Source organism: Ochotona curzoniae, unplaced genomic scaffold (assembly GCF_017591425.1).
Source record: "Ochotona curzoniae isolate NIBS_2020 unplaced genomic scaffold, NIBS_Ocur_1.0 scaffold_4683, whole genome shotgun sequence".
Classification (NCBI taxonomy): domain Eukaryota; kingdom Metazoa; phylum Chordata; class Mammalia; order Lagomorpha; family Ochotonidae; genus Ochotona; species Ochotona curzoniae.
The window spans coordinates 25796144-25823892 of NW_024467121.1; the positions used below are offsets into that span (position 1 = coordinate 25796144).

Genomic DNA, 27749 nt, shown 5'->3' on the forward strand with positions numbered 1-27749 from the left:
GTGGTGGGCATTCGGAGAATGAACCAGCAGATGGAAGGTGTCTGTGTCTTTGTGTTTCTGCTTTTTAATTAAGTAATCAATTTTTAAAATGAGTAAATGAATTTCTCTTTAGAAAAGGTGTTGGTTAATCTTGTGTGTTTTCCTCTGCCATAGGAAAAGTCATTAGTTCTCTGTAATTAACTGCTTCTATCTTCTTTTCTGGGAATGGATTCTTATCTCTCTTTTTCATTTATTTTCACATTCTGAAATTCAATTTTAAAGAGAGGGTGCTAAGCCATTCACAATAATTTGGAAGTTAACAGAATTTTACATCATCAAGCATTATAAACAGAAAGTTCAGGAATTCATGATAGAATAAAGCACACCATTATATTTCTTTTTGTTAATGATTGAAACTAAGAACTATGTTGATAATTGATTTTCTGAGATGAGATATACTAAGCAGTTTACAGCTCTGTTTTGAGAAGTGATAAAATATTAAAGGAAATTAATTTCTCACCATTTATGCGTCGTTGTCAGTGAATTCTCCTCTGTCTCTTGGTCAATTTTAGCTGAAAAAAAAGGAAAAATGGGTAAGAGATTGATAATTAATCATTATACCATCTCAAACAAAAGATAATTTTTACCAATTTAATACTGCAGTGTATTTTAAATTCATGAATGACATAAATATATACTTTTAAATTGTATTTTATCCAAGCTGATATTAGACATTGATGTTACATAAAACTTTGAAATTCTAATTTCTTCGAGTCAATCATCATCAATTTGAGAAAACATTCATTTCATATTTACATTAATTACATCAGGATTTAAAAGCCCAAACTTAGTAGAAAATAGTCCCTCAAATAAAAGGCTCAAACATCAAGTAATAGAACCAAACCAAAATGACATGTGGACTCTCTTCATCATGATAATTGTAACGTTCTTTCAACAGTGCTCACTGTACCAGATCACAAGGGAACAGATTAAGTCATAGTTACAAATTGCTTAAAGCACAGAACAGGGGAGTCACTGTGATGTATTGGGTTAAATTTAGGACACCCATGTCCCACATACCCACACTGCAAGTCTAAACCAATTTCCTACTAAAAGCACTTGGGAAAGAGTATACCATGTCCCAATATATTTTTTTTTCTGCTACACACATGTGGGAGACCAAGAAAGAGTTCCTTATGTCTGAAGTCAGCTTGGCCCAGACTGGTTGTTTCAAGTATTTGGGGGAGTGAATCAGATAGAACACTTGTCTCTCTCTCTTCCCCTCTCAAACATCTCACCTTTGTTGTCATCATATCTTTCAAATAAAGAGATCTTAATGCACACACACAAGGACCCGTTTATGAAAAATAAGCATGTCAATGTCTTTCCAAAATTTTTCTTGATAAGCAAGCATTCCAGGAATTTAGAGACTGCCCCACATCTCCACACTTCTACACATACATATTCGACATACAAGTGTCAACAGTACTCCCACTGCAACTAATGCTAATGTTTCAGCCCTTTCTATTAGATTCTGAAGTATTAATTCTGATCTGTTAAACTGATTCATGACATTAAGTCTCTGAACTTTAGACAAAAAGCCAAAAATTTAAAAATCAATTTAAAAATTCAGGAGACTTTTGAAAGAACTGACCATTTGGAGACATTGGAAGACAAAGTTAAACAAAGCAAATTGATTATAAAAATTGGAACTAGGCATGAAATAAAACCCATGGTCTCTTGGGAATTGTTACAGCGTCTCTATTACTACTTAAAACGTAATACTACAGCTTGGGCTGGTTAATGTTTTACAACTTCAAGACAGTGTTTTTTCGAAGGTCTGTACAGTATCTGCAGAGTCGTAACCGAGTGTCATGCTGCCACACTGCCAGGATTGTCAGAATCTCATAGGACTCAGTTGAGCTGGCGGCGGATTTCTTTTTCTGTCCTTTCCCTCTGTGTACTTTAGATTATTTACATAAACTTACAGGTCATATTAAAAAATAGCATCAATGTTCCTTGATTTTACTTTGAAAAGGTTCCAGCAGGAACATATTGTCTTGTAAAAAATCTGCTCTGGGCTGCCTGACATAAAAAATGATTTGCTTCCAGAAACAATTCTAGAACCACATAAAGTTTGTTTAAGGAAAAATAACAAAGCACCGTGATGCATACCATTTTCAGAAAGGATATTTTTCCAATTGCCTTTGCATGACTTTTTATCCCTCTTTGTAAAATACAGAGATTAAGACTGAGATTGGAATAAAGAATTTCTGGACTACTTGAGAAGATTCAAGCAAATGAATTATGGAAAAACACACTAGACTGAGATGCCAGAGATCTGCATTCTGCCACTAAACTTAGCTATGTGACCGCAGGCTAACAGATTAAACTGTTAACATACACAAGATATTTAGCATCGTGCCTTCAGTAATTAGCAGGGGCTTAATATGTAAAAGCCTTTTAAAATTTTGGAATAGAAGATCTTAAAATTCTTAAAGGGACAGAATACAATATGATGTCTAAGTGAATAAGTCAACTGCTGCTTTATCATCTCAACATCAGATGTAGATAAAGAAAACACTGCTATTTTAGACAACAAAAAGCCCTATGTTGTGGTGAGTGGAATAAAGTGAATTTCACTTGTTCATACGGATTCTCTTTCATGTACCCCCAAACAGATTTGGCTTTATTTCTGGATGAAGGGTGACCAAAAACAAAGCACTTTAATGTGGCCGAAGACTGACTATCACCAAAGGAATAAGACATAAAAAACAGAGCCTCTCTCCAAACCAATGCCCTATTGCAATCATGAAGTATAACTGGACCAGCAGTGAATACTTGAAGGTGTTCTACTATCCACTGTTTCTACACATTTTTGAAGCTAGCAGTATTTGTGTATTCAAATGTAACCAGCTTTGATAAACAATCAAATGAAAGATCAAAGAATGTGCATTAAGTCTGTATTTCAACTCCTGATACACAGTCAATAATCCAAGCAACTAAGGAGATTCTTTTGTATGGCGATCTTGGGAAAAACTTCCTGAAATGTTGAGGTGCGCAACCCACTTTCCAAACTACTGCTGGTATAAATGCACCAACATCTTGCTGCCATAATTCTTTCAAATACACTGAGGATGATAACTTAATAATAAATGAAGAATGTGCTTGCTTTAGGTCCTTAGACCTATCAAAATCAATTTGGATTGGAATAAAATGACAAAAATGCTGAAATTTATATAGAGAACACACAAGCTCATATATGCAATGCCCAAAATCTTAATCTAACTGAAATATTTCAGTTTGAGGATCGACTGTGCCAGGCTGAACATTCTTAGATGTGCAAACTTCTAATCTGAATCTTTGCTGAGGATGATGTAAAAAAATTCACAATTTTTTAAATGAAGCACAAATATCTTATTGTTAATAATGCTATGTCCTAACTGTATTTCTCAAATATAAAAATTAATTTCATTTAATGTTGTCAGCAGTTTGTGAAATTTATTGAAAGTATAATCTGTCTTCAATATGCTTCATTAAAATAAAGTATGCTAAATTAATGTATAAGAGACATAAAATACCTAAATTTTACACTTGAAGTAAAATTTCCTCATTCCTAAAAGTATTACAGCTTATTATTAATTATTATTATTACTATTAGATACAGCAAAACATGAAATGGCAAACATCTAGTCCTCCATAGTCTAATAAGTATAAGAAAGTTTAAGAAAAAAATATTTTTTAAACCCAGGTAAGCCCAAGGCTTATTTTATAAGGATCTTAGAATTGTCATCAGACGCCTTAGGATGTCGGCTGCCTGGGGATCCGCGCGCACCTCCAGTAGAGGTGTTTCTGAAAAGCTTGAAGTGCATTGTTGTTCGAAAGTATCCAGAACTCAGGTCTCCAGGATCACCTGCTCTTTGCCCACCTCATTCCAGGAGAGCTATACCTTTTTTGCAAGCCGTCATTCCCACTACATTTTTCCTTTCCTAGTCAACCCAGGAAAAGTGTCTTGGCTGAACATAAGATGCAGAGTGTGGAAAATGTGAGTTTGAATTCTTATGCAGTCAAAACTTTATGGCTCACAACATCTGCTGGCAGAAGCTGGCACGGGGGCTAGCTCTGCCAAGTTAAACCACAGAACACCTGGAGAGAGCCCAATCCAGGAGTGGGAGTGACCTGGGAGGGAAATAGTGGGCTCCTCCCTCTTGGGTTGCCACCCCCATGGGAGGGCATGGAAACTAGGACAGGGGCTGGGGTGGCTAGACAGACACCCAACAACATCCGTGAAGGCTGGATAGTTGAGCTGGTTAGATGGAACAAGGTTTTAATACCCATTGACATGTATGAGAGCAGAAGGGAATGTGGGACAGACTGGACTAGTCTGCCACACATATTGGCAAACCAGGGTAGGGGCAGGCCTGGTTGGGGTTATTGTGGGTCACTCCGATTAGGCTGCAGCTCCCACTGATTCATGTGAGGCCCGAGTATGTGCTGGGCAGAACCAGGCTGGACTGCAAGCACCCATTGGTTCCAGAGGAAGACAGGGATGGAAACAGAAGCAACCCAGTAACTGCAACCACCAGCAGGGTGTTGAATTGGACTTGAGGTGGTGCCCATATAGGATGCAAGTGCTGTACAGTGTAGATTCATCCACTAAGCCAAAGTCCAAGATGGAAATGTTTCACATCTAAAACGTAAAAAGTCTTATACTAAAGGAGTATCGTACATTTTTTTGGATCTCAATTCAGAGTTCAGATGCAGAGTTAAATATTACTTTTCATAAATAAAGGGAATTCGTTATACACATATAGAGAAATTACGGATCAAAACATAATTCTAAAATACACTTAACAATTCTATTTTTTCTTTTTATGTGTTATGCACCAATAGTTGTCTTACAATTAAAATGTTGATGTTGGAGATCCAGTGGCAAGAAAATATTTTCAGACTGAGTTGCCCTAAAGACGAAATTAGCAGTGGAATAGAGTGAAGATCAAAACAACAAAATTAAGTAATTAATTCTCTACTCACATTGGATAATATGTTTGGAAAATGGCCAAGGAAACAGTGGTTTGCACTGATGAGAGAATAACAGCAACTCTCACTTAAATAGGCCAGATACTGTTGCGAGAAATAGGTGTTACAGAAGTTTATCTGCCAGTAGTACAAGGGGGAGCAAGGGCCTTTGCTATAGCTTAGTGGCTAAATCTTTGCCTTGCATGTGCCAACAACCCATATAGGCATCAGTTTGTGTTCTGGCTGCTCCACTTCCCATCCAGCTCCCTGCTTGTGGCCTGGAAAACCAATGGGATGGCTCAAAGCTTTGGAACTCTGCACCTGCGTGGGAGATCCAGAGTAAGCTCCTGGCTTCAGATCTGCTGTATTACCTTTTCTCTAAATCTGTTTTTCCAATAAAAATAAATAATATATCTTGCAAAAGAATTAGAGTAGAATTAAAAGGGGAGGAGCAAATCAGGGCTTACATTTGAACATGTGTCTAAGATTTTGATCATGATTAGTGCCCTTTGCCTCCTAAATATCAAGTGTGAGGAATCTTCTATTTGAAGCAGAAAAACAATCCCAAGGGTAGGAGGAATACATCCTGAAAGAAACACGGATCATATTAGGAGGAAATTTGCATTTGGCTATTTTCATTCCCATCTATTTACTTATTTTAGTTTCAAGGCATAATATGACCTTTTGGGTCCAACTCTGTTGAAGAGACCATTGGCCCAGATGGTCCTTTTCTACTGCATAGGCAGCTGTTTAAAAACAGCAGTGCATGGCTCTGTTTATGCACTTTGGCATTCAGCAATGTCTTTTGCAACAACCCTAACACTTCCTCCTTGAAAATCTCTGCCTCCACACACTTTCTTGTGGTTGCTGTCCTACTAAGTTACCATTTTGACCCAGTGCTTAGTGTCTGTAGTCACTGTCTGGCTCCAGACTCCTTTGCAATGTGAAATATTTCGGTTGAACTTGTTCCAAATGACTCTTGGGAGAGGCACGGCATAGACGCCCTTTCTGCTCTCCAGCCTTCATAAGGGAATACCACATACTCCCAGGTAATTGGAGACAGAGTTGCATTTGAGTAATATCAGATGGAAGGCAACGCAGAACCCTTTCATCTGCTCGTCTAGGCCCTAAATCTTTTTGCTATTTTTCCTTTTATTTAAAGTGTTAACTAGTTTTTGTTTATAATTAGCTATGAATGTGCATTTCAGTTGCTTTTAAGTTCAGCCAGTATGGGTTATTTTTTAGACAGATGCAGTGCCTTTCTTCTGAGTCATTTAAAGTTGTCATTTAACTGCAGATAGATTGCTTGTGTTTTACATTTTTGAGACACCCTTTTGTGTATGTAGGTAGTCTATGCAGGACACACATGGCATCATTGCAGAGTATCTTTCCTTAGGCAGCAAAAGAAATAGCCACATCCCAATTCATTTCACTTTTTTATGCTGCACATGTTCTTGGGAAAATAAAACAAATGTCTTGCAACACTCCTGAGACGGAAAAAAGCTAGTATCTATACAGTATGTATAAAGTACAAAATTATGGCTTTGCAGTGGTAATAATTGTACAACTACCCTTTAGTTAGTATTAAGGGTTAGTTCAAATCTCTGTAAACACACACACACACACACTCTCATACACATTAGCATATTCATATTAGCATATTCATATAACTGTTTGCCTTAAAGAAACTTCAGGAAATATGTACAAAATAGAAAATGAAACATACTTTCATGTTAAATCTTAAGCAGAAAATATCAGGCAATATATGGTATGAATGCATGGTTTACACAATCTGCAGAAGTACAGTGTAAAAGTGCTTTTTCAACTAGATAATTGACAATATTACCTACACATTATACCCCAAAACTTACAGGTTAACCAATTCTCTCACGGGCTTTTGCTAAGGTACTGTTAAAAAGCATAATTAGGGTTAATTTTTTTACTTGCTATTTTTAAAAAAATTATTAATATAAAGAGAATATCATATATTTCATAAACATAATTTCTAAAAGATAACTATATGCCCCACCATTCCTTTTTCACTCCTTTAATTTTTCCTTTTTTTTTTTTAACCTTTAATTTTTGAAATAGCATATTTTACCTTTACAATCTGTGGCTCAATGCCATACTGACCATAACACTTAAAAAGTATAAAGTAGAAAGATCATTGCTCCTTAGTAATTTACAGAAAATCATTTTCCTTTAGCAAGAATTTCAATTCTATTGAAGAAGAAAAATCAAGCATACCCAATTAAAATACCTAGCTGAACATAGGGAAAAGTCTCTATGTGCCTTTAAGCATATAAATATGCATGTTTTCAATCTTAGCATTCAATCTTAAATGCAATTACCAGCAACTAATAACTTGTGGTTTCAAGAAGATTAAAATATAAATCAATTGAAATAAAAATTTGAAAATAAAAAAATATTCTAATGTTTTCTTTTCTTCCTTGCAAAAGCAGTGACAGAAGGTAAGGGAATTCCAATCTTAGGAAAGTCATATAACTCAACATTACAATGTCTCAATCAACATCATAAACTATATGTACTTTATTAGGGGCTTATGTATAGATAGATATTATCTCATTTTTTCAAGAAAATTATGTATGGAGAAAGATAAATAAGTACTCATACACAAAGATGTTAAAACAATGGTTAAATGAAAATGTTAATATAGGTTATATGGATTTTACTCTTGTAATTCTTTACATATAACATAATACACTATAAAAAACCAAAACAACCAAAAAATGCTATAATTTCTAATTTTTTATAATCAGGAATTTAGTGCTTCAAAGGCTTGCCTGATACATAGGCAACTAGGATTTAAATAATAGATAGTATTTAAATTAATACATAGTATTTAAATTTATTCAATCTGATTCTAAAGTGATACTAAAAAGTTAGTATAAACACAGTTAAACACTCACAGCCTGCTGAAGAAGTCAAAAGAAAATGATAGAAGCCAAACATTTGATTTGAAATTTAAGTGATAACAAGTATTATTCAGCTGGATAGAGGCTGGGAGGATTATCCAATAAAGAATAGTAAGAAAGGTGCCAGACCACATTGTGGTCCACAATAGAGATAAAGAAGATGAGATGGGAAGCAGAATGGATTATGAGTGACAAAAATTTGTCCCCTCGGGTAGCTCCAGCCCCTTGTGCTATGACAGAATACTATGCAAGCAAAGGAGACTAAAATGCATTCAGGCTAACCTAGTGGAAAGAGATTTCATGTCTGGACTTGGCTGACAAATACCAAACTTGCCCTTCTGCTGCAATCAACTACAAACTGAATAACATATATGGAACAATTTCCATAGAATAGACAACAGGAAACTCAGGACTCTGATTTTTGTCGTTCAGTTTTCCTTGACTTTTATCATAGTCACCTAGGGGAGAATCTAAAGAAGCCACACTGTGTTCTGAGATAAGGAATAACCTAGAATACAGGAAACCTGAAGGAGCCACCAAACACCACACCTTAGCAATCCCCAGAGCTCTCACAGGGAGAAGGAAGAGACAGAGTGGAATGCTAGAACTGACTGCATGAGATATGAAATGATTACTGGAAAATCCAGTTGAGGGAATAGTAAGCAGAACTGAAATATATCACTGATGACAAGGGTACTGACAAACCCATGTCAAGTTCAAAATTGGGCATGGTTACAATCCTAATTCTTTAAATCGCTTACCTTAACAAAGTCAAAAACTTGTTTTGAGAATGCACACAACTCACACAGCAACAAAACATTCACATGGTCTTGTGTAAAAACTACCAGATCAAAAACCAAATTTACTGTCCTGTTGTAATGAACTAGAAAATTGGATAGGTTATATGAATGTAATCAATTTCTGTAAGACAAAAGAGACACATTTGAAAGTAATGAATTAAGTAACAAATAAGGATATTAACAAAAACTTTCATAATGACTGCATTACTAAACAAAATCATGAATATAATGCAGGCCAAAATGAAGATATAAAACAAACCCTGTAAAGGGAGTACAGATAAAAATACATAATTTCAAGTGAAACATTCACTGTATAAGCATAAATAACATATCATTAGACATTTCAGAAGATAATAATGAACTTCAAGGCAAAAAACTGCTTTATTCCAATTGAAGCATATACAAGCAAAAGTGGAAAATAAAAAGAGCCTTAATGATCTGCGATGAAAAAAAAAAAATGTAGCATGAATATAACTTGGGAGCCAGAAGAGCAGAGGTAAAAATAAATAAATAAATGAAGAAATAATGACTAAATGTTTGCCAAATTTGAGGAAAAGTATAAACTTCTAGGTTCAATAGTTCAATTAATCTAAAATAAGATAAATACATAAATACACAAACATGCCAATCAACATTATAATCAAAAATTTTAAAGGTACAATGAAAATAAATTTTTTTTGAAAAACCAGAGGTGACATTTAAAGGGTGTGGAAAACACATTTTGTAACAAGAGACAAACATCAAAACACCAAATATTATTTGACAGTTAAAAGCACGGCCCTCCAACAATATCTGTATCACCATTTCCAGAACTTGTAGATAGATGGCTATGTCAAGAAGCTTGTGGAAAATGGAATAGAAGGGTTGGCAATATGGTACAGCGCGTTAAACCTCTACCTGCAACATCAAATCCTAAATCCAGAGTGCTGATTTAAGTAGAAGCTATTTTATTTCTGACGTAGCTTCCTATCAACATCCATGGGAATGCAGAACATGAAACCTCTGCCTGCTGGCTCCTGTCTGCTCCATCCCTGGTGGCTGCAGCCATCTGGGGAGTGAGCCACAATGTGGAAGCCATTTGGCAGTGAGCCAAAATACAGAAGATTCTCTTTTCCTCTTCCCCTTTCTCCCTCTCTCATCCACTCCCCCTCTTCTCCGTAATTCTGTCTTTTAAATAAATTAATCTTTAAAAATGGAAAGATGGTATATTTGGTAGATTTAATTATAAAAGTTTTAAAATCTAAACATACAAAGGTTTGCCACCTAATTCATGTATCAGAGAAGGCCTTTGATAAAATCCAACATCACTTCATGCTAAAAACTCAAAGCTAGATATGCACAGAAGGAACATTGCAAAACACAATCAAAGAGATGCATCAAAAAACCAAATGTCACTATCATACCATCATACTGAATGAGGAAAGATTGTAAGCTTTTCACCTAAAATTAGCATTGAGACGAGAATGTCTGTTTTCACCACTGCTGCTGATCCTGGTACTAAAGTCCTTGTTAGAGCTATCAGGAGGAAATAGAAATTAAAGGAATTCAAGTCAAAGTGAGGATTTAAATTATCCCTGTGTGCAGATGACATGATTTTACACATAGAAGCAAAAGACTCAACCAAAAGACTATTGGAGTTCATAAGAGTGTTGGCAGGATAAGCACACTATTAATCAATATAAGTGGATGTCCCAAGTACGTATGAACAATTCCACAGCTGAGAAAGAACTTACAAGTATAATGTAGAAGAACCTTAAGCACCTTGAAAAGAAATAAACCTAACTAAAGATATGGAATACCCTTATAACGAAAAATATAAAACATTGAGAAAAGAAATAGAAGACATCAAAAGAGAAATTGGCAGTGTTCCTGGATCAGAAGGTCCAACATCATCAAAATGCTCATATTACCAAAAGCAATATACAGACTCAATGTGATCTCGATCAAAATCTCAACAACATTCTTCTCATAACTAGAAAAGAAGATGCAAAAATTCACCTGAAACAAATGCGGGAAACATAAGAAACCACGAATAGTCAAAGCTTTCCTGAAGAATAGAGTCAACTTGAATGAATCACAGCTCCAGACCTCAGGACACAATACAGGACAGTGGTCATCAAAACAGTCTGATACTTTACAGAAACAGAGATCAATGGATCAGAACAGGAACACCAGCAGGGAGCCCACACATGTACACAGAACTAAGACAACAAAACTGAAAATAATCCAGGGAAAAGGCCTGGTCTCTTCAACAAATGCTACATGCAAAATCCCCACCTATTACCTTATACAAAAATCAGCTCTAAATGGATCAAGGACCTAAATATGCACCCAGAAGCCATCAAATCATTAGAGAAAACATAAGAAGCACTGTATGAGATATAGGCATTGGTAAAAACTTCTTAGAAAAGTCACCAAAAGCACAGGCAGTCAAAGTCAAAATAAACAAATAGGGCTACATCAAACTAAGAAGCTTCTGTATAGCAAAGAAAATGATCAGCAAAACAAGGAATGGGAGAACATCTTTGTACACTACACAATAGTTAGGGAACTAATATCCAGGATTTACAAAGTTTAAGAAATTCAGTGACAGCAAAGCTAATGTTATGAAGAAATGGGTGAAGGAAATGAACAGATATTTTTCAAAAGAACAAATTCAAATGGCTAATAGACATACAAAAAAAAAAAAAAAGCTCAATCTCCCTAGATGTCAGGGAAATACAAATAAAAATCACATTGAGGTTCCACCTAATTCCAATGAGTTGGCCTACATTCAGAAATGTTGGGAGAAATGTACCTTACTCCACTGTTGATGGGAATGTAGGCTGGTACAGCTGCTATGGAAGTCAGTATAGAAAGTCTTAAGACAACTGAAACTGATCTACTGCATGACACAGCGATTCCACTCCTGGGAATATATCCAAAGGAAATGAAATCTGCATGTGAAAAAGGAATCTGCAACACTATATTTATAGCAGCACAAACTATAACAACAAAGACAGGGAAACAACACAGATACCTATCAAAAGAAGAGTGAATAAAGAAACAATGTTACATCTACACTATGAAATACTGCTATGCATTTAAAAAATGAAATTCTACCATGTGCAACAAATGCTACCAACTGCAAACCATTTTGCTCAGTGAAATAAAGCAATCCCCAAAGGACAAATACTGTATGTTCTTTCTGATATAAGGCAACCTCTATGCGAAATACATATATGAAACATGTATATACATAAATTCTCATAGATGAATTGTATCGTGCATAGTAGCACTCCGGGAATAAGATATGTTGCAATATGTACCTCTATTGGAAAAAAAATGAGTACTCTCAAAGAAATGATGAAATATAACTTGATAATACGATTTGATTTCCTTGTTTTAAAACTTTTTTTAATTTATTTTTTATTTTTTTAAATTTTTAAAAATTTTTTTTATTGGAAAGGCGGATATACAGAGAGGAGAGACAGAGAGGAAGATCTTCCGTCCAGTGATTCACTCCCCAAGTGAGCGCAACGGGCCGATGCTATGCCAATCCGAAGCCAGGAGCCTCTTCCGGGTCTCCCACGCGGGTGCAGGGTCCCAAAGCTTTGGGCTGTCCTCGACTACCTTCCCGGGCCACAGGCAGGGAGCTGGAAGGGAAGTGGGGCTGCCGGGATAGAACCGGCGCCCATATGGGATCCCGGGCGTGCAAGGCGAGGACCTTAACCAGTGCGCCACCGCGCCAGGCCAAATACGATTTGATTTCTAACATTGCCTATGCCTACAATGCCTCGATACACTTACATAGCAGAGTGTTGGCCTTGTGAATGTAGCTCAGAGACTATACTATTGTAATAATATGCGGGAAAACAGTCTTTCAGGGGGAAGTAGAGAGAGGAAGGGGAGCGGAAGGGAGGAGCCCCTACACTTACAAAACCATATCATGGAAAATATTTTTTAAAAGCATAAAAAATCAGATAAATTACACTTCAGTACAAGAAATGTCACCAGCAAAAACAGGAACATTATATAGTTACAAAGGAAGCTGAAGGAATAAGAAGAAACAATAATTCTATGCATGCACACCAACTCAAAACTTCCAAGTACTTGAAGCTAAAACTATCAAAGCTAAAAGAGACAAAACTACCCAACTGACCAGCTGAGAGGAGAAATACTCAGTAATTATCAATAGGGTTCAACTCTTTTAATTCATTGAATGAGAGATCAATTAAACAATATATCAGGAAAGGGGAGTGGATTCAAACATTATCAAAGTTATGGGGAGTTTCATAGCAACCACCAAGTTCTTTTGTAGCTGTGGAATGAACTGGAAGGGATAGATACTGGAAGTAGGGCTGTGGCTAGAGAAGTTATTGTGATATTGTAGAGGGAGAAGGCACAAACAGGAAGTAGAAAGATGTGTGTGACAGACAACCAAGGGAAAGAATTTTTCTAAGGCTAGAACCAAGAATTCTTCTGATGTTTTGTCTTGTGAAGTAGCTGGAAATGACAAAGACTTCAGATAGATAGATGGAAAGATTTCTTTCTTTATTTATTTATTAGAAAGTCAGATGTACAAAGTGGAGGAGTGACAGAAAGGGAGATCTTCCATCCGCTGATTCACTCCCCAAGTGTCCATAATAGCCAGAGCTGTGCTGATCCAAAGACAGGAGCCAGAAGCTTCTTCCGGGTCTCTCATGCCAGTGCAGGGTCCTAATGCTTTGGGCCGTCCTCAACTGCTTTCCCAGGCCACAAGCAGGGAGTTGGATGGGAAGCGGGGCCACCAGGACACAAACAAGTGCCATATGGGATACTGGCATGTGTAAGATGACGATTTTAGCCATTACCATACTGCACATGGAAAGAGCAGGTATTGAGAATAAAGATAACAGAGCTTTACACAGTTTCATATTTAGGAATGTACTACACAATTACGTGTTGTGAAAAACATACACATTTATTTGTTATAATTTTTCTCATCAAAAAAGTTGTATCATAAAGGCTGATTAATAGGGATGCCAGTAAATAGAGGCTGATTATTAGGGATGCATGCATATAGATTTACTAATATTTTCACAATGAAATGTGAGTGATTTTCATAAAGCTGATGAAAAATGTATATTATGAGGGAAGTATATGGGATTTCCAAACATTTCTGCATCAGAATGACTTAACCTTTCAATTATATTTTGCATAACCTTCTTGAAGTATTTTAATGCCCTTAAAATCATTATGAAAAATATGCAAATGCTAAACTATTTCACACACCATTAATGGAGAAAATCTGAAAGATTTCATTTTGAAAAATACCGTGGACTAAGTATCAAATAAGTTTCACAACAAAACACATAAAAATTTGGATTAAAATAAAATTGAATGCATGACTGATTTGGATAGAAAAAAAGGAAAATTCTCTGAGGTAATAAGAACAAACAGAAGCAGGATTCCAAAGAGGTGTCAGCCAGCAGTGTGCTGAAGGACTCATTACACCCAGTGACCTAGAACATTGGTTTGAAAGGCCACATGGGAAAACTTTGAGTAGGTTTAAAGTTCTCCAAAGTGCTCAAAGAAATACCTTGAAATAACATAGTCAACATCATCTCCCCATAACTCAGGCTTGAAATGTACCCATCTCACAGGTAACAAGGGCAAAGCTCTCACACAATAATCACAGACTGAATCTCTCATACAAGCAAAGATTTTACACAGCTCATGGCTGCTACTGCCTCCTGATGATTTACCAAGATAAATATAAAGAGAAAATGGAAAACATAAATTAACTGGCAAGAAAATTTCGATGCGAAGCAAAACCAGAAAAGGTATCCAAGTAGTGATGGCATTGCTACAAGGAAGGGCAAGAATCAGAGTGCTGTATTCACCTAAAGAAATTTGCTTTAAACCTAGAATTTCATTAGAGTGTCTCTCAAAATCAGTGTCATATGAAGGCATCTGCACACAAGTAAAAAGTCAATTAACAATCTAGAGCTCAAACTGACTCCTTGCATATTCATGTGCTGTTTGCAAAAGCAGGAAGCTGGAACCTAAGCAGAGCGCCCGGGACTTGAATCAGTGCACAACAACACACTGATTACTAGATGTGCCACAATGCCAGTCCTCAAAGCTAGAGTTTATAAACTCAGAAATTATTGTATAAATAATTTACAAAGAAATTATTTAATTTAATAATTAAATGCAACTCATCCACAGCGAAAAACGGGGTTTTGAAAATACATATCTAATAAGCAAATGGCAAATCCTACTAAGATTGTGAAACTTTGCACCTGGTTGAATAGTCTAGCAGCTAACATCCTTACCTTACATGTGCTGGCATCCCATATGGGCGCTGGTTCTAAACCTGTGGCCTGGCTTCCCATCCAGCTCCCTGCTTGTGGCCTGGGAAAGCAGTCAAAGACGGCCCAGAGTCTTGGGACCCTGCACAGGTGTGGGAGACCTGGAATAGACTCCTGGCTTTGGATCAACTCAGTTCCAGTCATTGCAGCCATTGCAGCCACTTGGGGAGTAAGCCAGTAAATGAACAATCTTTCCAATAAAAATTAAACTAAATAAAACCTTGTTTTAAAGATTGTAAAACCTTTAGGAAGATATTAAAACAACAACAAAAAATACCAGTCTTTTCCTGATTCGTAGACAGTTTTGTTATCATGAAGATTTCATTTCTCTTTCACTCTGATCTATAGGTTACTTAACAATAACTATACTCTTATTTTATACATAAGAATAAATTGCCAACAAGCAACACAACAAGAAACACAATACTCCTAAAGAAGGAGGAGGGTTTTTTCAGCTTTTAAAACTATTAGAACACAATAGAAAATAAGACAGTAATGAATTACACTCCTTCTCCAGCTGGCTAACACCTAAGCAACAGTAAAGAGAAAACCCAAGAAAACATAAAGACGTGTATGAGAAGCTTTCCCATGATAGAAATGTTATTCAATGTTAGTAAACATGGTTCATTCATCACACAATAGTGAACTAAGATACTATGCCAAATGATAGAAAATTAAATTCATGTTTAAAACCATGGGAAAAATCAATTTTAGAGAAATCAAATGATTAAATGGAAACTGGTAGTATAAAATTTTTCTAAGAAATGACAATGAATTTATAAATTTGCAGCAAAAAAGGGATTTTTAAAAAATAAAGCAAAAGTATATACCCTGGGTGTAACGACTGATCAGTATCACTACACAGAGATTAAAACAAATTCTTCTGCTAATGAACAGTTTGCAAAGAAAGGTGAACACATATGCTCTGAAGTGGGAGAGGTATATACAACATTTCAGCAGTTAGCATTTTCATAATATTCTACAAATTATTCTTAATGCTTAGGTAAAAAATAGATAATCCAAAAAAAAGTGTGAAAAGGCATTTAATAGGAGAAGCAAGTGTTAAGATATAAAAAAGCACTACTTTTCAGAAATAAATTGGAAAATACAAGTGAAAATTTAGTGTAACAGCATTTTAAACAGTGAGTTAGATAAGAAAATATTAAGAACCAAGTGTTGGCAAGGATTTGGCACAAATGGAGTAAAACAAATTGAAGGTAATCAACTTTTAAAACAGTTTGTACCCCGAAGGTTGGATGTTCAAAGACCCTGTATCATAGTAAACCCAGTCCTAGGCTTGTACCAGTGAAAGTGAGCATATACACTGGGGACCCTGAGCCCAAACAACATTCAAGTCAACATTTAACATAATAAATTTTTAAAAGGAAGAAAAAATACAATACTGTGCTGTATCACAGTCCTGCAGTGGAATAAAAATTAATGAGGTATGCCAATATTTGCAATTATCATGGAAGAATTACAAAAACCAATATTCAGTGGTCAGAAAAAATAGTGACAGAAAAGAATATCTATATGGCCACTTTTAAGTGGATAAAGTCACAAAACTAAACAAATTGGTTGTAATTAATATCTTTACAAAAATGTAAAGATGTATCTTAGAAATGCTAACCACAAAGCTGAACAAAGTGACACACATGTAAGTTTAGGGAAAGGTAGACAGAAGGGTTGAGGTACTGATTCTGTTCTATTTAGGTGTCTGTGGTGGCTCAGTTAAATCTCATTTTGACTAAAACACAAGCATGTGTATCTATGGACTGTATTCATATATATTTATATTCCCAAGAGAGCTTTAACACGGTGGCCCTAAAGCTTCTTACTTCACCTCTTACTTCACTGTAAGTAAATGAGTTTTCTCCTCCCGTGTAAAGATACATTTTTTTTCATTTTTGTTGGGTTTGTTTTCTTGTTTGTTTTTGGTGACTGAGGAACCCCCAGAAAAGAGTGATGATACTCTATTATGTCCCTAAGTGCAATAATGAGATGATGTATTTATATAGAAAATTCGCATGTGAGGTAAATTTTAAGGCATGATATTGAGTAGAACATTGCTTAAAGACAATTTTGATTCTGTCTCAATTTTAAGTGGTCAATGAAAAGGTATAATAAAATTCAACTTTTTTCAGGTAGAAGTATCTTCTGAAGGAACTTTAAAGTGTTTATGGAAAATGGAATTAAGCTTACTTTAGCATAGAAATTTTTGAGAGTACAGGCATTTAGCACACCAGTGATGCTCCATGAACTCGGATCCCTGTCACCCACACAGCAGATCCAAACGGAGTTCTGAGGTTCTGGCTGCAGTCTGGCCCACTTCCAACTGTTCTACGTATTCAGGGTTTATACCACAGGAAGGAGGACATTTTTTTTTTTTTAAAGAAGTACTTCCTTAAAAATTTTTAAATCCATGCATGTAGGAGATCTCAAAACGGTCACGAAAAAAATGTATTATAAAGAAATTATGCATGACTTCCAAAACATTTACAAAAAATAAACTTTTATTTTTGCTTCTTCATGAACACTTTGAAATGTGCTGTGTTATATTTTCAGGAAAACAAGCAAAAGCTACATCAAACATGCTCATCCTGAAAAAATGAACACTGCTTACAGAGTTCCTTGTATTCATTTTCTGATAGAAGATCCTCACCTCAGTCTATGGCCACAGGTAATATTCACTGCTTTCACCATCTCTTCATTCTCAAGTACAGAACTACCAATTCTGCAGGTTGCATATTTAAGACTTTAGGTTTCAGTACACTTTTAATTATCAGCATGTGATTACAGATTTATGCATTTTCATCTTGATTCTATTTCTATGTCTCAGGCATGATTTATTCTGCTTAGTTTAGGAAAGAAATGTTTGCAGAAAGAGAGGCCAGAGACATGCAGAACAAGGTCCGTGATAAATCTCATTAGCCATTTTTTTTTATCTATAAAGCCATTGTACAGACTTCATATCATTTCATAGCATGCAGAAAAATTCTTATCAACCCCATGTTAAAAAAGATTGCCATATATTTTCTGTCATGCATGTATAAAAATTTTTTGGCTTAAGTTGTTAAATACACATATCAATTTACAAGAGTCTAAAAGTCAGTAAAGGCCAAAATAACATCTATTTGCTTCACAGGGAAATGACATCAAAAGATTTCTAAATAAATAATGTGCCGTATCTAAAGCTCAGAAAAACACACATATATATATGTTTATATATATATGTGCATTTTTCTAGAACACACATAAATTCAAAATTAAAGAGAAAAGAAAGTGTAAGCTACGCTCAGTGAGAAATGTTAGCAAAGTATGTGATTCCCTACTGATCTCATTACCTCATCTATTCTTATCTTTTGTTTTCTGTTCCGACTTTTAAGATGGTACAAAATTCATGAAAAAATAGTAAATAAATTCTCCATAGTGGCCTTGCAATTAAGAAATAATTTCTTCATCATGTATCACAGACAAAAAATCATCACATACGTTGCTGTAAATGACAGGTATTTCCATTAACTATTGTCGACCGTATATATATCAGACACAGTTATCCAGAAAGCAGCTTTAACATGACTGCTGAGTTCTGTCATTCCATTTCCTCGTCTCTCATAAATGTTCAAAGCTCAGACAACTTGTTTCTATTTATGCCAATTCAAGAACAATGGTTTTTGGGGGGTTGGGGGGACTTTCAACTGCAGATTCACAACCCAAGATGTTGTTCTATTTATTTAACCCCTATCACTCTGAGCATTTCCTCTTTTCTGAAGCTTTTCCTAAATATGCCTTCCATCACAAAAGCCTCTGTCAGTTTTCTTCCTAGCAATCAAACCGTTAACAACTGTGGCAATTCCTTTCTCTGTTTATTCTACAAATATCACCCTTCTCCAGAAGGACAATCTACTATTTTTATTTCTTACAAAGTCACTGACTCAATAGTCTGATTGAAGCAGCCTAATTCTCAAACTCACGCAGTCGCCTGCTTGCTAGCCACGCCCATTTGCATGGGAACAGACAGGTGACCATGCTCACCAATCAAACACCCTTAACCCCAATCCCTGAAACCTGAGAGGCCTCGAAGCTTGATAATTTGTAAGCAATAGGTAAGACTTTGGGGTGTCCGTGGAAGAAGAGAATATCATTACGTTATTGGAATTGTGTCTACAACTATACTGAATCTGTTAAAAACTAACTGATAATGAAAACAAAGATATTTTAAAGAGTATTTCAAGTTTCAAATTGTAGTATTATGCATGCTCAACCCCAATATTTCAAGATTCAAAAATCCCTGAAATCAAAAACACTCCTGGAATTAAGCCTTTTGCATAATGAACAGTAAATCTGTATGCAAATCTGCATGTAGAGGAGTCTGAGTTACTAATGCGATCTCTCAGCTGCTGAAAGCTGAGGGCTACATACTCATCTGTCATCTCTATTCCATATGGTTCCCTTCCTTTTATCCTTCAAATATCTCTTCTCTTCAGTATCACATCTTCTTTTTTTAGGGCAAGATCTCTTTATTTCTCTCAACATGTACCATACATCTTAGAAGTGGTTATTTTGTGATTTTGGTACAATATTTTGACAAGCCAAATAAGTATCAGAAAGAACAGAGGTGATAACCATACTTAAAACTCAAAAACAAATCTGATTTTTTATAACAAAGTAAAAAAAAAAAAAAACTTTTAATTTCTTTATACATTTGAGCTATTTAAATTGGTACTTGTTATATTTAGTATCATGCAAAAAAAAAAACTACTCACAAAACATTCTGATTAGTTAATTGCTAAACTCTCACAACCATGTGACTCAAGAATAAGCGAGGTCTAGTTTTCTAATACTAAAAAATACCTTTTAAATAAATGTTCATTTTAAAAAATCTGTTCTAACTTCGTGCTGAAGAGGAAGGAGAAAAGTACATCTCTTCCGAGTTTACCTTGAATGATAAACTGCTCCATGTTTTCTTTGAACGGCTGCATGTGCTCTGCTGAAGAGACCTGGTACACCTTGCCCGCTTCCACCTCACACGCTGCAATGAGAGAAGGACACTGCTCAGAGCATAACAGTGGTAATGGTTCAACCCTATCACCCATGTCAGAAAATCCTGCTAACCTCTCTGGTTGACTTATGTTTGATGGATATTTTGGAAACAACCAACTTCTTACATAAGAAATGTATTATCTAAGTTTTGTTTTATGGGAACTTAAAAAGTGAATCATCATTATCTATAATCCCAGCCCCATCATTTCCTAATGAATACTTGAAGACAACCTTTAACCTCTAAACCGCGGCATCTGCATCTGTGAAATGGGTACCATACTAGGGAGGCTACCTCACAGTATAGTTACAAGCATTTATGCGTCAACAGATGTGGAGTGTTAGAACATCAGCTGATACACAGTAAAGCAATATGTAACTACTTTCTACTAGTACGATCAACTGAATTAAAACACTATTTTATCCTTAACTAAGTTCTGAATTTATTAAAAGTAACAATAAACAACAGTAATAATATTATTAAGTCAATGACAGTAAGGGGGAAAATACTATATACCACATCTATTTTTACCTATTCATTAACTTAATCATAAATATAATTCAGTAAGATAGGTATAGCACATTTTAACAAGGATGTTAAGACTCACATAGGCATTAACTCTATCAAGAACTATTGACAAAAAGTAGCTGATTCATAAATAAAATTCTGATCTGACCTCAAAGCTGGTGCTCTTTCCATAACTGTGGCATTATACATGTTGTTAGTCTACAGATGCAGCCCATGGGGAGGTGGATTGCAATGATAAATTTCTTTTGGTGAAATTTTTTTTATTCTCACGCATAAGTTTGAACATCATTTCATAATGTTCACTCTTCATCAACTTTGGGAAGATATTTCCCCTTCCTGAATGTCAAAAAAGTTTTTCACAATAAACAAAACAAAATGAAACCCTTAAGCTTTTAATTCCATTTTCTACAAAATTTTGGATGTGCCTGGTGCCTCTCAGAAAATTTCCAAAAAAAAAATGACTGCCATTAGGATGAGAGTAAGAAATCTAAGCCAGAAAGGAAGTAATTCAAAATGTTAAAATATATTTAAAAATAAAATTCTAACTAAGGAAAACATCATCACTAAATGTCTAAAGGAAGTTGCCAATTCTCCAAGGAGACTGACTTCACTCTAGCATTTTCTTTCTAAAACTGTATCTCCCTTTTTTAGCTTCTAGGTCATTCACTATTTTGACACAGGAAGGTACAGGAAGGCTGATGTGAGCACACATTCTCCCCCATCAAATTACAGAAGACATTCAAGTTTAGAAATCTATGACCAAAGGAGGCACAACCAGGATTCTCATGCTTTTCACCTAGAAAATCTCTCACCTATTACATGCCAGGGACTGTCTAGTAAATATCACCAGCCCAGGTATCTGATGGCTCTAGACTCATTCATTAGTCATCCACTGATACCAAATGCACAGCATTTGCCATACAAAATTCATCATATTCTTTTATAAATTTAATACTCCATTTCCCACCCCATTGGTAATATTAACACCTAATTATAAACAACTAATAGCTTAAGTCAAAATAGGCAAGTTATTCTCAACTCTGTTTTTCTTTAGTCCAACTCTCTTTTCTCTCAAATTATAATTCTCTGAGTTTTCAAACTCCTAAATACCTTTTTTCCCTCCTAAATATCTCTTAAGTTAGTCTTCTCAGCTCTCTTCCTTCTCTAATCTGATACATATATCCTGATCATCACTACTCCAGACACTATAAAACCATTTATCTGGGCTACCTATGTCTCATCTTCCACATGTCCGAATTATGCCAAATTTTGAAACCACCCAGAAAAGATAATACTTATAACCTGAAACCATTAAAGACCACTGCCTTTCCTGCTGCAGTCTGAAGAGGGAAACCATTTCAAAGCCAAATCTATGAAATGCAGACAATCCCTGGGAACCGATACTTAGAACTAAGATTTAAAAAAAAAGTGCTTATAAAAATTCAAAACTGCATGCACTCAGTATGACACGAACTTTGATCTTTTCCTAGGATAATATCATGAGGTATATAATGCTCCTCCATGACAGAGAGCAGTGACAGCAACGACGAGCCATATCTCCTAGTCAACCTGACAGCTTTAAGGAAAAAGGCTGTTAACCATAGCGTAACATGCTCCCAGTGCTTTGGAAACACTTATCCAATAAAAGGCATGTGATTTTCAAGACTTTACTATAAAACTGAAAATTTTACCTATTGTAGAATCATCTAATTAATCTGAGCATGATTCAGATAGGCTAAATGATGTTTGGTAAACAGGCATTTTGCATGAAGTTTCAACTTTGGATATTTTCAAGTTATGGAGGATTTACCAAGACATAACATCATGTAACTAGCCAAATATTTATTTAGCATTTTCTATAAGATAGGCTTGTCAGACTTTTCATCACCATTATCTTTCTTAATGTTATTTGCTTTGCTGAAATGGCTTCCAACTTTACTCCACACTTTATGCAACCAATTTCCACTGTAATTAAGTCTGACTTGTGTGGACAGCATTCCAGGAGCTAGCTCTTCCATGATTTCCTCCATCCGTTGACACACATATCAAGGCACAACAGCTTTACTCATCCTTTGTGAACTCACAGCATCTTGTGCATAGTGAGTATACGTGTCAGAGTATGTTGTTAAGTGCTTTACATGTGTTATCCTGTTCAATACTCATACAACCCTTAGAAATAGGTCAGTAATATAATCATGTTATGGCAAAGAAAAATAAAGTACAAAGCAGTTGCCCACAGAGTTCACAAGTTGAGAAAGTAGAATTCAATATCTGCTACCACACCCTGCTTAGTTATTTCTAGTTATAGTCATTTTGAGGTATTAGACTTAACTACTTGAGGAGAGGATATTCATCTTTTTCCCATTCATACACCTTGCGCCTAACACAAGAAACAAGCTACTGCTAGATCGATTAGTGGCTGGATAAGAAGTTACTAAATGGAAAATAAAATTTTAGCTTTTGAAGTCTTCCAAAAAGGGTTTAAATACCAGTTCTTTCCTCCAGGAGATGTGTCTAGTGATTTGCCTAACCTTTTGGATCCTAATTGCATCATCTTTTCAGTGAGCTTTAAAAAGTCTAACTAGGAGAGAAGCAAGATGGTGGTATAGGGTGTGAACAGGTTTAAATAGAAAGAGAATCATTAGCCAGGATGAATCAGAGAGGGCAGATTCCAGGAAATAGGAGAAGACAGGCTCATGGCAATGCAGAACCTGGAGACCCATGGACTTGGGGAAGCAACAGAGACACTGGAGTAGTGTTACAACAGATACCCCTGCAGTGGTTAATGAGCAATGATCCAATTTCTACCAGGAGCTAGAGCTCCATTGACAGCCAGGTGGAAAGGGAGGTCACTAGGAGCTCAAGAGGCAGACACAGGCAAAGAACTTCCCATCCTGCTGATTTGTTTGACTTGACCACAAGCAGAGACAGAGCAGCAGACCCCAAGCAGTTGATGCAGGAACAGGGTGGCTTCCATAGCACAGATCCCCATCAGTGCCACATCGATAACGTTTTGTGCAGTGAGACAAACAGTCTCACTGAAGGAAAAACAGTCACATGTACATGTGTTAAGCCATGATCAAACACATTTCTGGCTCAGTGTATTGCACTGATACCACAGGAAAACCAGTGATGACTTGATAACCTACAGGTTCCACCTACAATAAGTCTGAGTGGCCTCTACACCTAACAGCCATCAGACACAGAACTCTACAAGTGCCACATCATCTTACATAGTGTGGCAAAGGCATTGAGACTGGAAGGACAACAGTAAACTGTGCATGCACTAAGATGGGAGTGATCTTACTTCCAGCTCAGGGATTGCACTGGTCCCACAGGGAAAACAGCACTGACATGGTGTCCTAGAGGTTTCACCCAAAATAGGTCCAGGTGGTCCCCAGACCTAATGGCCAGAATATCCAGGACTCTTCCAGTGCCGTGTCATGTGCCATTTTGTAAGGTGTGGCAAAGACTGTGAGACTGAATGGATAACAGTGAGCTGTGCATGCACTAAGCTTGCAGCCTGGAAGAAAGGGAGCGAACTCACTTTCAGTTCAGCGCATTGCACAGATCCATAAGGAAAACAGTACTGACATGGCATCTGATTGGTTCCAGTCAAAATAGGTCTGGGCAGCCCCCAGACCTAACAGCCAGCAGACCAAGAACTCCATCAATGCCATGTCAGGCACCATTCTGTATAGTGTGGCACAGTCTGTAGGACTGGAGGGACAACAGTGAGCTGTACATGTGCTAAGCTGGGAGCAAAATCATTTTTGGCCTAATGTGCTGCTCTGCTGCCAGAGGGAAAACAGTACCAACATGGCATCCTACAGGTTCCATCCAAAATAGGTCTGGGTGGCCCTCAGACCTAATGGGCAGCAGGTTCTGGCAAAATCAGTACCACCAACAGCACAGTTATTTAGGATTGTTTCTCCATAATACAGGAAACTACTTGAACCAGACATGGAAGAAAGGCTGCATAAGCAACAATGGGCCACAGCACAGCATCGCAGCAGGTGCAGAGTGGTGAGACAGGAGTTGGTGCTACAGAGGGAAACTGTGGTGGAAGCTTACCATAGAGTCCAGGCCTGAAACTCATTGGAGGAAGTGGCATACATGACTAAAAATGAAGAACTTGGTACCAAATACAATCAGTAAACTTGACGTGTAATTCTGTGGGTGACACAGCTTAGAAAACTGCCCTAAGGAGGAGAATTTGCTAGGTAGAAGTGCAAAGACAAAGAGCAAAAGAGGAGAAAGAGGCACAATTAATATTACTGAACCCCCCCACCCCCTACAAAGAAGCCAAAGCCTTTGGCAACCTCACAGTTAACTGATGAAGGCAACAAGAAAATGGTAGGAAAAGAATTCATAAAAACTTGTTATAAAGCTTCTTATCAACAATAAAAAAGCACATACATGAGTTCAAGAAGTATAAGGTATATGTCAGCAAATATCAACACAAACAAAATCAAGCAGAATTATCAGAAATGAAGGACACAAAGAAAGCAAATGAAAAATTCAATGGAAAGCCTCAACAATAGAATGAAGGGGGCAGAAGAAAAACACAACTCAGAATTGGAAGATATTTTCTGTCAACAATGGGGAAACAATCAAAAAGCTTGAAGTATACCTGGGTCAAGAGGAGACATTAAGCAAAGTTTCTAGGGACACTAGAAATGTCACAGCCCGTAGAGAGCTGATCACACAGGTGTTTCCTCTTTTAATCCAAGCCTTTCTACATTTTTTTTGAGTTTTGAATTTTATGATACAATTCCATAGAGTCTGGATTTTCCTCCTTCCCCAGTTGATTTTCTCAATATTGTTACAATAATATAGTCCTTCATAAGGAATTATAAATCCATCAGTCTATGGCCTGACATTGCTGGTACAGACAATGTCAGACAGTCCAGCATCCCATTGTCTAGATATATCCAACAGTTTCATTGGGAGTCCATCTTTGATTTGGAACCAGGGATACATATTGCATTGTATCTTCACATCTGGACATAGTAATCTATTACTCCATCACTATACATTCCCTTAAATGAGAGCCATAAAATAAGGTCATCAACAGGTATGAACTTCAAATAATAACAGCAGCAAAAATTACAGCACCATGGAGTTGAAAAATACACCACTGAATAACTAATGCATGGGTGACGAAAGCACAAAGACCTAATTTGCATTATTGTTTCCTTATATTAGAGAGAACGTATATTATTTTTCCTTTTGGGATTGACCTGCTTCACTGAGCATAATGGTCTCTAGTTGGGACCATCTAGCTGCTAATGGTATAATTCCATTCCTTTTAATGGCTGAGTAATATTCCGTGGAGTAGATGTACCACAATTTCTTTAACCACTCCTTTTTGGACAGGCATCTGGATGCTGTTTCTTTGCTATTGTGGATTGTGCTGCTGTAAATATAGGATTGCAAATTTCTTTCTCATATGCAGTTTTCATTTCCTTTGCGCACATTCCCAAGGGTGCCATAGCTGGGTCATATAGCAGATCAATTTGCAGTTCTTTTAGCACTCTCCATACTGATTTCCATAGTGCTTGAACACTGTCAAAAATTACTTGGCTATACATGCGTGGGCTCCCTCTGGTTTTCCATTCTTTTTCACTGATCATCTCTGTTTCGGTAGGAGTAGCAGACAGTCTTGGTGACCGCTGCCCTGTAGTGTCTTGAGGTCTGTAATTGTGATTCCTCTGGCTTGATTTTCATTCTTCAGGACAACTTTGGCTATTCGTGGACTCTTTCGGTTTTCTGATTTTTGTGTGTGCGTCACCTTTTTTATTTCTGAGAAGAAAGCTGTCGGGATTTATTTGGGATTGCACTGAACCTGTGTATTACTTTTTGGTAATACGGACATTTTGATGTTGATTCTGCCAATCCAGGAACATAAATTTCTCCATCTTTTATCGTCTTCTTCTATTTCTTTTTAAAAATGTTTTATAGTATTCATTATAGAGGCTGTCCACATTTTTAGTTTAGATTAATTCCAAAGTATGTGATATTCATCTTTGCTGTTTTAAAGGGATAGTACTTACAATTTCTTTCTCAGCCATGGTGTTATCTGTTGACATTAATGTATACAGTGATTGTATCAACATGTAATGATGAACTTCTCATGATTACATAAGAAGTCATTGAAATTTATCCAAGCCTTACCCTTACTATGCATCAACCTCACATAAATCAAAATCTGTTGTTGAACTTCTACTTACCCGTATATACTATTTTGGGTTCAACCAACACTCCAACCACATAGGATCAATCATCCCCTGAACTTTGTTATCTCCCAGTTCCACATATGTGAATGAGAAAGGATGAAAGCCAATCTTTGGATGCAAGATATCTGGATCCAAATAATAAACATGCAATATAACTAGCCATGAATTCTTGCACTGTTTCTTCCATTATCTGAGCCCAAAATAGAAGCTGAAGTTGAAGTATTAAGCACGGAGATGATCATTAGGAAGTTCTCGAAAATAAATAAATAACAGTTGTTAGTGTTTTTTTTTTTAAATTACATTTGTTTTCTTATGTATCTGTCTTTGGTTGAACTTCAGGTTCCATGAAGCCAAGGGTTGTGTCTAGTACTGAAATACAGAGAAGGCTCTAGCCAAACATATGCAGAAATTGCTATCAGCTCTACCTATAAGTACAGATTTCCTTAATCTAGACACCAAGTCTTCAGTAGTGACTAACATTTAAAACATCATATAATTCTTAAGCAAAGTGCAACCAAACCCAAATTTACAAACTTCTTGATTGTGATATACAATATGTAAAACTCTTTGTGTTTAGTTGTTGCTTTACCTGTTGACTCTACAAAGAAAGAAGGATGTGTTGGACAAATATAAAGATAGAATGCTAAGTTCTAGTGTCTATACAAAGGTATCAATGGGAATACATGGCAAATAAATTTAAAAGAATGCTTATTTTGTGAAAAAAAATTGGAATTCTTGCATATAAGGGATATTCAAAATTGCTCAAAAGTGTGCACTATAGAAAAACTGTACTTTGATTTCAAAAATTTTGCACCAAAATTAACATCATTTACTTTAATATTCAGTGAACAACTTGAAGCACTCATATATAT

At 36.2% G+C, this 27749-nt stretch overlaps 1 protein-coding gene across 3 annotated transcripts in view; it reads right to left on the reverse strand.

Moving 5' to 3' along the window:
• Nucleotides 1-27749, reverse strand: part of FMN2 (formin 2) — a 285407-nt gene that overhangs the window by 65837 nt on the left and 191821 nt on the right. For 2 of the 3 annotated variants that reach the window (XM_040967978.1, XM_040967977.1), the window contains 2 exons: nt 20009-20101; nt 500-551 (listed from right to left, as the gene is read on the reverse strand). In XM_040967978.1, coding sequence (XP_040823912.1) covers nt 500-551; nt 20009-20101 — 145 coding nt within the window. The remainder of the gene's footprint in view (nt 1-499; nt 552-20008; nt 20102-27749) is intronic. The other variant, XM_040967979.1, reaches the window with a different exon arrangement.